At 49.1% G+C, this 12,307-nt stretch overlaps 1 protein-coding gene across 4 annotated transcripts in view; it reads right to left on the bottom strand.

Moving 5' to 3' along the window:
* LOC109865899 (formin-like protein 2) overlaps positions 1-12,307 on the bottom strand; it is a 77,041-nt gene that overhangs the window by 7,439 nt on the left and 57,295 nt on the right. For all 4 annotated transcript variants that reach the window (XM_031794313.1, XM_031794318.1, XM_031794321.1 and 1 more), the window contains exons 10-25: positions 11,409-11,483; positions 10,419-10,529; positions 9,981-10,130; positions 8,964-9,065; positions 8,360-8,675; positions 7,875-8,054; positions 5,382-5,506; positions 4,870-5,072; positions 4,344-4,578; positions 4,050-4,118; positions 3,853-3,933; positions 3,575-3,704; positions 2,888-3,051; positions 2,562-2,663; positions 2,336-2,434; positions 1,208-1,346 (exon numbers count right to left, since the gene is read on the bottom strand). In XM_031794313.1, coding sequence (XP_031650173.1) covers positions 1,208-1,346; positions 2,336-2,434; positions 2,562-2,663; positions 2,888-3,051; positions 3,575-3,704; positions 3,853-3,933; positions 4,050-4,118; positions 4,344-4,578; positions 4,870-5,072; positions 5,382-5,506; positions 7,875-8,054; positions 8,360-8,675; positions 8,964-9,065; positions 9,981-10,130; positions 10,419-10,529; positions 11,409-11,483 — 2,281 coding nt within the window. The remainder of the gene's footprint in view (positions 1-1,207; positions 1,347-2,335; positions 2,435-2,561; positions 2,664-2,887; positions 3,052-3,574; positions 3,705-3,852; positions 3,934-4,049; positions 4,119-4,343; positions 4,579-4,869; positions 5,073-5,381; positions 5,507-7,874; positions 8,055-8,359; positions 8,676-8,963; positions 9,066-9,980; positions 10,131-10,418; positions 10,530-11,408; positions 11,484-12,307) is intronic.

The raw sequence follows: 12,307 nt of genomic DNA, 5'->3' as shown, positions 1-12,307 counted from the left end.
CAAGACAGGCTTTTAGCTTGTCAGCTAGAATACAGTTATGTGTGATTGTTATAGAGAATTAGTGTTAATAGTATTATATATGCCAAACCACACAGAATGTAAATCTCCTACGGTCGTATGTCTTCTCTGTGGAACGGAGGGGTCGTGTATTTTAATAAAGCAGATCAATACATGGGGCTGCATCCCCAAATTGCACCCTATGGCCTATACAGTGCCCCATAGGTCTCTGGTCAAAAGTAGTAGGGAATAAGTTGCCATTAGGGACGTAACCATGGTATCTGGTCCGGGAGACTATACCCTCAGCCCGGCCCGTCTACACCCCTAACTGTCACAAAGCTACGACAGGATAGCAGACATTACTATCACAAAGTTACGACAGGATAGCAGACATTACTAACTGCTACAAAGCTACGACAGGATAGCAGACCTTACTATCACAAAGCTACGACAGGATAGCAGACATTACTAACTGCTACAAAGCTACGACAGGATAGCAGACATTACTAACTGCTACAAAGCTACGACAGGATAGCAGACATTACTAACTGCTACAAAGCTACGACGGGATAGCAGACATTACTAACTGCCTCAAAGCTACGACAGGATAGCAGACATTACTAATTGCTACAAAGCTACGATGGGATAGCAGACATTACTAACTGCTACAAAGCTACGACGGGATAGCAGACATTACTAACTGCTACAAAGCTACGACAGGATAGCAGACATTACTAATTGCTACAAAGCTACGACGGGATAGCGGATAATGATCCTACGGACATTTGAGCCGGCTCCGAGTGTCTACGTTAGTCTAGCTGGATGGTCAAAGCATATGTTTCTACCGTAGGATCAAGGTGTAGTAAAGCCTTTCGGATTGACAGTTCAATCAGTTCCAGAGTTAAGAGGTACTTGTTAGCGGTTTAGATACCCAGTGTTAATGATCGGATTGGAGCACAGGAGAGGACCTGCATGCAGAGCGCCCGGTGTGTAAGTTTGTGTCTTAACCACGCTAGCCGTACTAGAGCAGGGGGAGAGCTTCTTCTGCACAGGCCTGCCTGCGTGTGTGTTCGTGTTTGTAGATGTGTATACCTGTGTGCGCATGAATGTGCGTGTGTACACGTGTATGCGTGTATTTATGTGCACGTATATAAGTAAGGTGTGTGTGATATGTAGAACTGATGGTGATTGGCCCCCCGGTCCTATTTACCCGTGATGATGTCCTCGATGGCTCCGTCCTTTCCCTCGTAGACGTGGCGGCTGCCCGTATCCTTCACCTGCTTCTTCCTCAGCTCAGCTATCACCTCCTGCTGCTGACTCCTGCCCCGGGTGTTCTTATGGGACGGAGACTGGTGGGGAGACCACACACACACACACACACACACACACACACACACACACACACACACACACACACACAGAGTCTCAAATCATAGGCACCTTGGTTGACTATTCAAATGGCATAACGATGTCCCTGTGTGAATCCTCGACATCGTATTTTACTCCGCTGTACAAGCTGGTCCCTAATGTGTCCACTAGAAAGGTTATACTGTCTATATTATATATACTATTTATGTTTACTAACTGGTTCTATTGACTGGTTGGTTTACTAACTGGTTCTATTGACTGGTTGGTTTACTAACTGGTTCTAGTTACTGGTTGGTTTACTAACTGGTTCTATTTACTGGTTGGTTTACTAACTGGTTCTATTCACTGGTTGGTTTACTAACTGGTTCTATTTACTGGTTGGTTTACTAACTGGTTCTATTTACTGGTTGGTTTACTAACTGGTTCTATTGACTGGTTGGTTTACTAACTGGTTCTATTTACTGGTTGGTTTACTAACTGGTTCTATATACTTGCTGATACTGACTTGATGTGACACACTAGGCGTCTGTCTGCAGTACCTAATATAGCTGCCCCACCAGCAGGAGATGATCCTCCCATTATTAGTCCTGGGGGATGAGGGGGAGAAGGGAGGGGGAAGTAGCGCCTACCTTCTAGGAAGAGGGGGAGGAGGGAGGGGGAAGGAGAGCCTACCTTCTGGGAAGCGGGGAAGGAGAGCCTACCTTCTGGGAAGCGGGGAAGGAGGGAGGGGGAAGGAGAGCCTACCTTCTGGGAAGAGGGGGAGAAGGGAGGGGGAAGGAGAGCCTAACTTCTGGGAAGAGGGGGAGGAGGGAGGAGAGGGGGATAAGGGATGGGGAAGGAGAGCCTACCTTCTGGCAAGAGGGGGAGGAGGGAGGGGAAAGGAGAGCCTACCTTCTGGGAAGAGGGGGAGAAGGGAGGGGGAAGGAGAGCCTACCTTCTGGGAAGAGGGGGAGGGGGAAGGAGAGCCTACCTTCTGGTCCTCCTGGTCCAGCATGGCCTCCTGCTCCAGAAGCTTCTCCATCATCATAAGCTCTGCTCTCTTCCTTTGCTCGTTGTCCTCCTCCGCTTGCTGACAGAACACGCACGCACACGCACATATTTAGACAGAGGGCTCAAACACACAGCCGTACCAGCGCCCTGCGTAGTGTGTGGGTGTGGGACATGACGGGTGTGTAAGAGAGCAATGCCAGTCTCACCCTGTAGGCCTTGACGAAGCGCACAAACACCGGGAAGAACACGGACGGGGGCGTCGTTTTGGAATTCTCGCCGAAGAATTTGACGGCCTCGTCGAAGGCGTCCTGTCAGAGACAAATAGCACATTTTGCATTTGTTGATCTGTCGATCATAAAGGTAATAGTTTGATCAAACCTATATAAAAAGGGGCAATCTGGGATTGGTAAATGCATTTTTAAACTTTTGGATAAATGACATATAACCATTGATTCTTGAAGAATATCATGTATAAATGCCTTGTGAGCGTCGCCTTAATTGCACATGACAAATTCAGCGAGGTGAGGTTTACCAGCGCGATCTTGGCTTCGTCCTGCAGCTTTTTCAGCTTGCCCTCGTTGTGTGTGATGAAGTCTTTGAGCATGGTGTTGTGACCGTGCATGCTGTACTCTCTCTTGGTCAGGTCCATTCCCCGCTGGAGCTCCTTCACATCCAGCAGAACGTTCTCTAATGACACTGAGATCACACACACACACACACACACACACACACACACACACACACACACACACACACACACACACACACACACACACACACACACACACACACACACACACACACACACACACACACACACACGCACACAGATACACGCACGCAGAATTGGATACAGTTTGAAGCGGCGCGCTCCCTATTAAGGAGGGCCATACAGCACATCTCCCTAGAGTAACACACAGCGTGGAGGAGCCCCAACAAGTGAACAACATCATCACCCATTCTCTGAGATGATGGCTGTGGATACAGCGCAATGGAAATGCCTGCAGACCAAAGATAGGCTACAATCCTGTCCAAATCCATCATTTAGGTGGCATGTCCTAAACAGCACCCTACTCCCTATTTTAGTGCACGACTTCCGGTCAACAGTAGTAGCGCTATATAGGGAACTGGGTGCTATTTGGGACCCACACTAGGATCTGCTGTAGCATCGTCAGCCCTTCATCGCTGCAATCACACAGAGCTCCACGGTGAACCGTACCTGCTGCGGCCTTCTCCACGTAATGCAGTTCGTTGTAGAACAGATTGACCTGCTGGTACTTCTCCTTCACCACGTTGGCTATGTAGTGCAGCAGAGTCATTTTCCGGTCTGTCGACTTGGTGTCCAGTAGCTGGGGGGGGGGGGGGGGGGTAAAAAAAAAATGTGTGAAGACAGTGCTTGCGTCCCAAACGGCACCCTATGGCCTACGTAGTGGACTAGTAGCAATCCTAAAGCACGTCATGCACTAGCAATACATTCGGGAGAAAATAATCTCCTACCAAATCTAAACTCTGTAGCTTGAAACCGTATACTGCTCCCCGTTTGCTGCTGTTCATGTAGTTTCCGAGCGCCAAGATGATCTGAAGAAAAAGAGCATATTAGAACAACACAGAAGGCAGCCAGGAACAATATTTTCAACACATTGTTCAGCGTAGGATATTTCTGACGCATAGAATTTCTGCAACGAGTCGCTTACCTCGAGAATTTTCTTGAGTTTCTGCGAGGACTTTATTGACACAGATGCTGCGATGACCGCATGGAGTTGCTGGGAAGAACAAGAGAGAAGGAAGTAGAACTAAAGTCAGAGAAGAGGAGGAGAAGTCAAACTCAAAAAAAGCCAATCCTCCTCTCCAGTCACCTACAACCTGAACCAAATCCTTATTTTGTGCACTACTTTTGACCAGGGCCCATATGGCTCTGTTCAAAAGGAATGCACTATGTAGGGAATAGGGTGCCATTTGGGGCACATCCATGGAGTCCCGGCCCTCACCGGCGTCAGCATCTGCACGCTCTCGCAGAAGTTGCCAATGAAGGCCATGATGGTCATCTTCTGCATGAGCCGCTCAATCTTGCTGAAGTGCATCATGAAGCGGTCCTCGTCCGTCAGCGCCTCCACGGGCTTCCTCTCCTTCTCGTACTGACGCATGATCTTCACCTCGCTCTCCGTGGGCAGGAAGCGCATCAGACACTCCACGTAGTCCACCGACAGGGTGCGCAGGTCAAACCTGGTGGGAGGGGGAGGTGGGGTTAACAGTTAATATGCAGACTGAAGACATAGACACACACACTATGCAGACACAACCTGCCAATAAAGGCTAACAAGCACACACATGCACACCACCGTAACCAAATGGACCCTCATTTATAAAACTACATAGGTAAAGAAGACAACAAGAAATTGCGTCCCAATTGGCACCCTATTCCCTACATAGTGCACTACTTTTGACCAGCGTTGTGCGCCATATAAGTAATAGGGCGCCATTGGGACGTAACCTGAAGAGGCCATTGTGTCTTACAGCTGGATGGCCTTGCAGATCTCCTCAGGGGCCTTTCCCACTTTCCTCAGGGTGATGGCCATGTTCTTGGCCCGGTTGGCGTCCAGCAGTGCCACCTTGTTGGGCCCCTTCTGGATGACCTTGGCCTTGCTCATGATCAAATCGATGGCCGGGCCCTGGGCTTTCGTCTTGAACATCTCCTCAAACTCATCCACGTTCAGGTCCTGAGGTTGAAGACACACATCAAATCAAATCAAATTTCAAATCAAATCCAATGTATTTATAAAGCCCTTCTTACTGATGTCACAAAGTGCTGTACAGAAAGCCAGCCTAAAACCCCAAACAGCAAGCAATGCAGGCGTAGAAGCACAGTGAGCAGTACAGTGCATCAAGTGAGAAGGTTTGAATCGTAAGCAACCTGCCCTGTGGTGAGCGGCCTACACGTTGTTTGAAGGGCGGTAGACCATCGTAGCTTTAATAGTAGGTCAGAGTGTGAAGTGCATACACGTGGGGGCGAGTGGAGGGTTCCCTACCTCCAGTATCCTCTCATCGTCGATCTCGTTGAACACAGTGCCGTTGATTTGGTTGGGCTTCAGCGCCACCCAGTTGAACACGGGCAAACGGAACTTGGTCTTGATGGGCTTTTTAATCTTCACGGCTGCACAGCGAAACACAGATCAATTATTCAGTAAAGCACTCCATCCGCCATGTCCATCATCACGCTTACAAACACAGAGTGCACGGTCGTGTGACGGAGGGGTAGACAGGGTCGGCATCCCAAATGGCACCTTATTCCATTTATAGAACACTAACTGTGACCAGAGCACGTATGGTTCTGGTCAAAAGGTGTGCACTATATAGGGCATAGGCTGCCATTTGGGACGTACCCAGGATTTTATGTGACTGGAGGTGGTGTCACACATGGAGATTCCTCCCTCTGCTGTAACAGGAGGCTTAAGGGCCCATTCATTAAAATCCCACAGAGAAAGCTGGAGAGGTGCTCTACAGCTATTTCCATAGCAGGGCCTGATGTGCCCTGGCTAGCTCTGTACTGCTAGCCATAGCCACTACAGTTTATTGATTTAACCTTTTTTTTAACCAAGATGTTGCATTCAGTAGTGGGCCCAGAATAGAGCCTTGGGGTACACCAGATTGAGTTAGCTATGATATTGAATGTGCATATGGCCAGGCTTGTCATCCCTGGCACAGCAGCAGATTATGTTTTTATAGACTAGGATTATGACCATACTCGTGATGCCACGAGGCACAGACAGACTGACAGAGGTACCGCCGGTGGCGGGGCAGAGAGATAAGGATTAGGACCGGAGAGTGTGACCACCAGGGCATTCCAGGCCTGTGCAACACTCTCCTATCTTACTATCACCATCAGCCTGCCTGCAGCAGCACGTCAATGTGTTTCAGCATACAACAACAGACACTACCAGACATCACAAAAAAAAACACACACACACACGTTACAGTACAACAGGGAGACCATGCAGGAGTTGGAAATGTGGCATTTTCAGTGCTTTCCCAACTGTCAAGACTAAGTCAGACTGTACCTTGTCTCGTCCCATTACATTTAGCAGGCTAAGGACCAGCATTTCAGGATCCCGTAATGTTGACAAATGACTGTTACCAGGTGTCCATGTACTGTGGTCCACGTTTTGTGGGGAGACTGTTGTTTCATATTTTGGTGTGCCCAAGACTTCTACAGTCCAGCAGTGAAAAGTAAAGAATATTTGGGGGGGAGTTTGCCAACAGTCGTCAGCGAATTCAAAGAGAATGCATGAAACAAAGAGTCCAATTTCATTCTTGGCTAGACTAAAAGAATATCAATGTAGTGCCTAGGGCATGAGTGGCCATCTCTTTACGTGAACCTTGTTCTTCTGTGTGTGTGTGTCTGTGCTTTCTTGCGTGCGTGTGCGTCCATCTTCACATTTGAGGTTGAGACTAAAAATACAATTTCCAAATACTCGGGGGGTGGGGGGGGGGGGGTAAAACACAACCACATGACAGAGAAAACCTACAGAACAGTTTGATGGGCCCCTCTGGTTTGCAGAAAACAAAAGTAGAGAGAAAACAACCAGAGAAATCATTGAGAACAAAATAACAATAACATTGTGCTTCCATTTTGAAGAGAGAAAGAGGGATTAGTCAAATAATATATCCCCACTAGACCAAACCAACCATTCCTTTGTGTGTTCAAAACAAGCTTTATACTTCAACGTGTACTAATGCTATTACTGTCATACTACATGGTAGATTCTTTAGACAAGAGTCACATATTCATAGTGACCGGTCAAATTCTGTAACGATCTTGTGCTACATTGCAACTCTGTATCAACTGGTCAAAGGCTGCAGTGATAGGTTAGGGAGGTGAGTGACCGGTTAAGGAGGAGGCCAGTCAGGGACTTGCTGTCCCATCAGCTCTGAGTCACCCATGGCTACCCAGTGTCCAGATGGCCCTGATATCCAGGAAGTCAAGCAGCTTGAAATAGCTTTGAGCAAACAGCATCGGACACACTGATCAAGGAGGACTGCTGTGACAGGAGGAAAGCAGGGTAGAAAAGGCCTAGAGGATCTCAGGAGGCTTGGCTCCTGTTCTACTGCTGTCAGTCATACCCACACAAACAGACAGACTGCTCAGTCAGTGAGGCGACACGTTGTCGACGTAGACAGTGAATTTAGAAGCAGTGGAGAGCACACGGGTGTCCTTTCAGTGACCTATTGTGATAAGGGCTGAGAACACTTGATAATGACCGTTCATAAATGCATCGAAAGAGGGTTGTCATTGAGATCGCTGATAGCCGACACCGCCAGCACACATCGACAGAACGAAAGCCTATCATGAAAACACATCTTCCATTGTCTGCTACAGTGTGATTCATCCACATCCACACACATAGTGAGCGTCTCAAATGGCACCCTATTCCCTATGCAGTGCACCACAAAGGGAATAGGGTGCCATTTGAGACGCAGGGGCAGTCTCTCATGTGGGCGGCGTCTGAGTGTGAGGACCTTACCTGCTAACCCTGAATTGAAGATGACGGTGGGGGATCCACAGCCCGGGAGCGGGGGGGCCATGGGGGGTGGAGGCGGGGGCAGGGGAGCAGACACCTCCATGGGGCCGGGGGGAGGAGGGGGAGGAGGGGGCGGCGGGGGAGGGGGAGGAGCTGTGGGACCAGCCAAAGGCCCATTTGGCACTGGAAGAGAGGGAAAGAAATAGAGAAGAGGGAATGAGAGAGAGAGAAAAGAGAAAGGGAATGAAAAAGAGAGAAACAAAGCGTGGAATTGAGAGGACAACATGCCAAGTGCTCTCTCCCTCCCTCCCGCTCACTCTCTCGGCTATCTTTCTCCAGCTCTGCCTCTGCGTCTGTTTGTCACAACTCAAATGCCAGAACAGCAAAAAATGTAAGGGCGTGTTGTGAAACTAGCAATCCAGACTGTTTAGCTACCGTCTGGGACTAAACAGTAAACTAGGACGGGATTGGTCTAGAACTCCACCTACCCGACCCAGGCACAAGCGGTGGGGGAGGAGGAGGGGGCGGCGCGGGCATCCCCGGGACCCCATTCGACCCCATTGGGCTGACCGTGCCCCCGTTATAGACCCCTGGCACGCCAGCCACCAGCGGGCCCCCGGGGGCGGGCGGCGAGGGCAGGTTGGAGATGTCCCCGTCGCCCTTCTTCTGGATCGTCATGGTGCCCTGCTTCTCCAGCTCGTGGATCTTCTTCTCCAGGTTGCACTGCCTCTGGATGGCCTCGTCCTTCTCCTTCACCATCCGCCGCAGCGTGTACACCTGCGAGTTGGCGTCCTTGTACACCTCCTGGGGAACGGAGATGTCAATGTATGTACGCAGACCAGGGGGCGGTTTACTATGAAGGCATCTCAGAGTAGGAGCGCTGACTCACAGTATAGGGATCAGTTTAGCCTTTTAGATCACAATAAATAAGATTGCTCGGACGGGGTGGACCTGATCCTAGATCAGCACTCCTTAGAAGCTCGATACAAACAGGCGTTGAGAATGATTGACCTGTGTCTGTCTAATAGTGTTATTCACTCCCCCCCCGTTGATTTAGGCAACGGGGGTGAGTTGTAGGGGAGTGAGTCTCACCCGGATCGAGTCAAGCTCCTTGTTGCGCGTCATCAGCTGTTTCTCCAGCTCCACGATCTTGGACATGGCCTCGTTCTCCGTGTCCTGCAGCTTCTCCGTCATCTGGGAGAGCAAAGGTCAAGGTTCAACGTGGCATGGACACACAGAGAACTGTGTGAGGGTGTTGTGCATGAAGGAACAGCCATGTACACTTTTGTACATAACAGTGTAGGCTAACGGGACGGATACACCGGTATCCCGATATGGCTTGCTCAACAATATCATATCGAATGATCGATACTGGTGCTCATCACTAGTCACAACCCAATAAAAGTGCTTGTAGTCCTTAACACACATGTATGCAGGTCATATCACACAGGGGTGTATTACATAGAAGGTGTGTGTGTGTGCAAATCATGCATCATTTGACATCAGCCATGTGCTGTGACACTCTAAGGAAACATTAGCCATCAAAGCATTCATGTCAAATGCCCTTCCTCTGGAGTTTGTGGACACCCTGATCTGAACAAAAATGTGGACTTTTCTAGAGTTAGGCTAGGAGGCCCAGAGGCCATTGGGCAGTGTGTGTGTCTCTCTGTGTGTGTGTGTGTGTGTGTGTGTGTGTTGACGACTGCTAACTGAAAGCATGAGACTAATCTAAAGGGCCTTTGAGAGAGAGGCATGTGATGGAAAGCCGGTGTGACAGAGATTTAAAGGCACACTGTACATGCTGTCAGATCCCTCTCCGACACTGCTGTGCAGCGCAGCACGCTGCCATCTGTACGGCATCAAATAATAGTCAGTACGTCAAAACAGACTAGATACAGTCACTAGAAGAGGGCAGACTGGGTTCTTATAGGGGGGCGAAGAGATGGGACTGAAGTGGTGAAAGAGCAATTGAGGATTCAGAAAGTAGGGACGGGTGGAGTGAGTTAGTGAAAAGTGTCAAATGTGGGGTGGCAAGAGTCAGTGCAGAGCGTCACGAGCAGTCAAGGGATGGAGACAGGAAGTCTGTGCATGGTTGTCGTGTCCTCTCACATGTGACATGTTCTCCTCCAGCTCCTCCACGCGCTCTAGCGCGGCGTTCTTGGTCTCGGCGTCCTCCAGCAGGGCGCCCACGTCAAACACGTTGTCCAGGTAGGCCTGGATCTGCACCGACAGCTTGTCACTCTCCGTGTGCTTCAGCTTCTACACAGACAGACGGGAGAGGCGAGAGGAAGAGTCAGCGAAACGCCTATGACGCGTAGATCCATGTTGTTACCATATACCCCACTGTTGAACAGCTTCTTTATATATTTGCGGTCTATAAATCTACTGTACCTCAGATCAAATCAAACTGTGTTTGTCACGTGCTTCGAAAAACGACAGGTGTGGACGGACAGCGAAATGCTTACTCCACAAAATAGTAGAAAAAGAATAACGAGGAATAAATACACACAAGTGCCGATAACTTGGCTATTTACGCAGAGGACTTACATCCAGGTAGGTGTCCAGACAGAGCTTGGTGAAGTCGTACTGCAGGTGAACCCGGAAGTTCATGTCCTCTACCGAGTGGACCACGATGTTGATGAACTGCATACACGCCACCTACAGGCACCGGCAAACATTAAGAAAAGCATACAGAGTGAATTTCACACCAAGCGAAACCAAAAGCATCCAATGCATTTACAGGGGGACGCATGTAGCGTACGTCTCAAATGGTACACTACTCCCTATATAGTGCACTACTGTTGACCGGAGCCCCATTGGCCCAGGTGAAAAGTAGTGCTCTTTAAAGAGAATAGGGTGCTGTTTGGGACTCATGCACAGACTCCAGGGCCTGTAAATAAGTGTGTGCATGGAAATGATCTGGCTGCATCCGTCTTGTTAAATGGGCAGGGAGTCACGTCAGGCCGTGTCCCAAATGGCAGCCAAATCCCTACGCAGTGCCCTACTTTTGACCAGGGAATTAGGGTCCCACTTGGGACACGACCTCCTCAGTCTAATGTGCGCAGTGGAGTGTCAACGTGTCAGTGCATTCTCCTTGCTAATACTGTCTTAATGGACTTCCTTAAGAAGCTCAGAGTCGACTGTGTGAGAGACGCCAGGCCCCGTCTGACAAATCTGTTTGCTTTCGTGCTTGTGTCAAATGACTGGCCCGCTACCAAATGGCTCAGAGTTGACTTGTGACTGGTTGGACTCTCATGCACACACGGACCAATGGGGAGCCTCGGAGCGAAGGCAGTGTGGCACATTTAGATAAAGCATGTATTTTGTTGACACACACCACACAGCATGCTGCCTCATCCATTTCTATTCAAACATATTAGTAGGAACTCTGCGGCAAAACAAACTGAGTTGGCGAGGATTCCGCGCGCGTGGTTGGCTAATGATAGAATTAATTCAATGGCAAGCGACAGGGTCTGTGATTTAAGGATACGATGTAGCCTAGCAATCGATAGCTAGTCCAGTGGAAATGTCGTGTACCATAAAGTCGATGTTGTTGTCCATGTCCTTGAAGTGTTCCATCAGCCTCTCGAACCGCTGCGTCTCAGCACACACCTGCCAGAGAAACAATCAATCGTTCATTTTGTTATTGTAATAAAATAGGATGCCATTTGGGAAGCAAGCCTTGTCCGTTGCAACGCAACATACATATTACCTCAGGTTGAGAAAGGAAATGTTTCTGTCATACCCATGTACTGTCTCCTAACTCCCTCCCATCACTCTGGCTCCCTCCCTGCTAAAATATGAAGCGGAGCCCCTGACATAGGGCTTCTTAAACACACGCGACCTCATTTCTCCCACTGCGATTACCATATCTACGTCTCTGAGAGAGAGGGAGGGGGAGGAGAGAAGAGCGAGAGAGAGGGGGGGAGGGGGGAGAGGGAGAGAGAAAGAGAGAGGGTGGGAGGAGAAGAGAGAGAGAGAGGGATGCAGCTCTATAGTTCAGACGGTGCTCAGAGCCAGGGAAGGGGAGACAGACAGGGGAGAGATGAAGAGTCAAGGAGATGAGGAGGAGAGAGGGGAAGAGATGGGATTGGAGTGCATAAGCGCAACCTTCATACACAATGCTCTGTGTCCCAGACTGCACCCTGCCCCCCACTCAAACAACCCCTTCTAGCCCACGGAGCGGGGAGTCAAGAACCCCCTCACAACAAGCCTCCTCAAAGAGAGGGAGAGCTCGATTTCAACTTAAGCAAGCCAACATAACACTCGGATTGTATCAGTTCTTTGCACAAAACACAAAAAGCTGAACAAGAAAGCACTGTTTTTATATGACAATTTATATGACAATTTATATGACAATTTATATGACACTGCCAAACAACAAGATAATCCAAATCAAATCAATTGTTATTTGTCACATACACATGTTTAGCAGA

The sequence above is a fragment of the Oncorhynchus kisutch genome, linkage group LG2, assembly GCF_002021735.2.
Source record: "Oncorhynchus kisutch isolate 150728-3 linkage group LG2, Okis_V2, whole genome shotgun sequence".
NCBI classification, from domain to species: Eukaryota; Metazoa; Chordata; class Actinopteri; order Salmoniformes; family Salmonidae; genus Oncorhynchus; species Oncorhynchus kisutch.
This window is presented reverse-complemented; position numbering and strand designations above follow the sequence as displayed.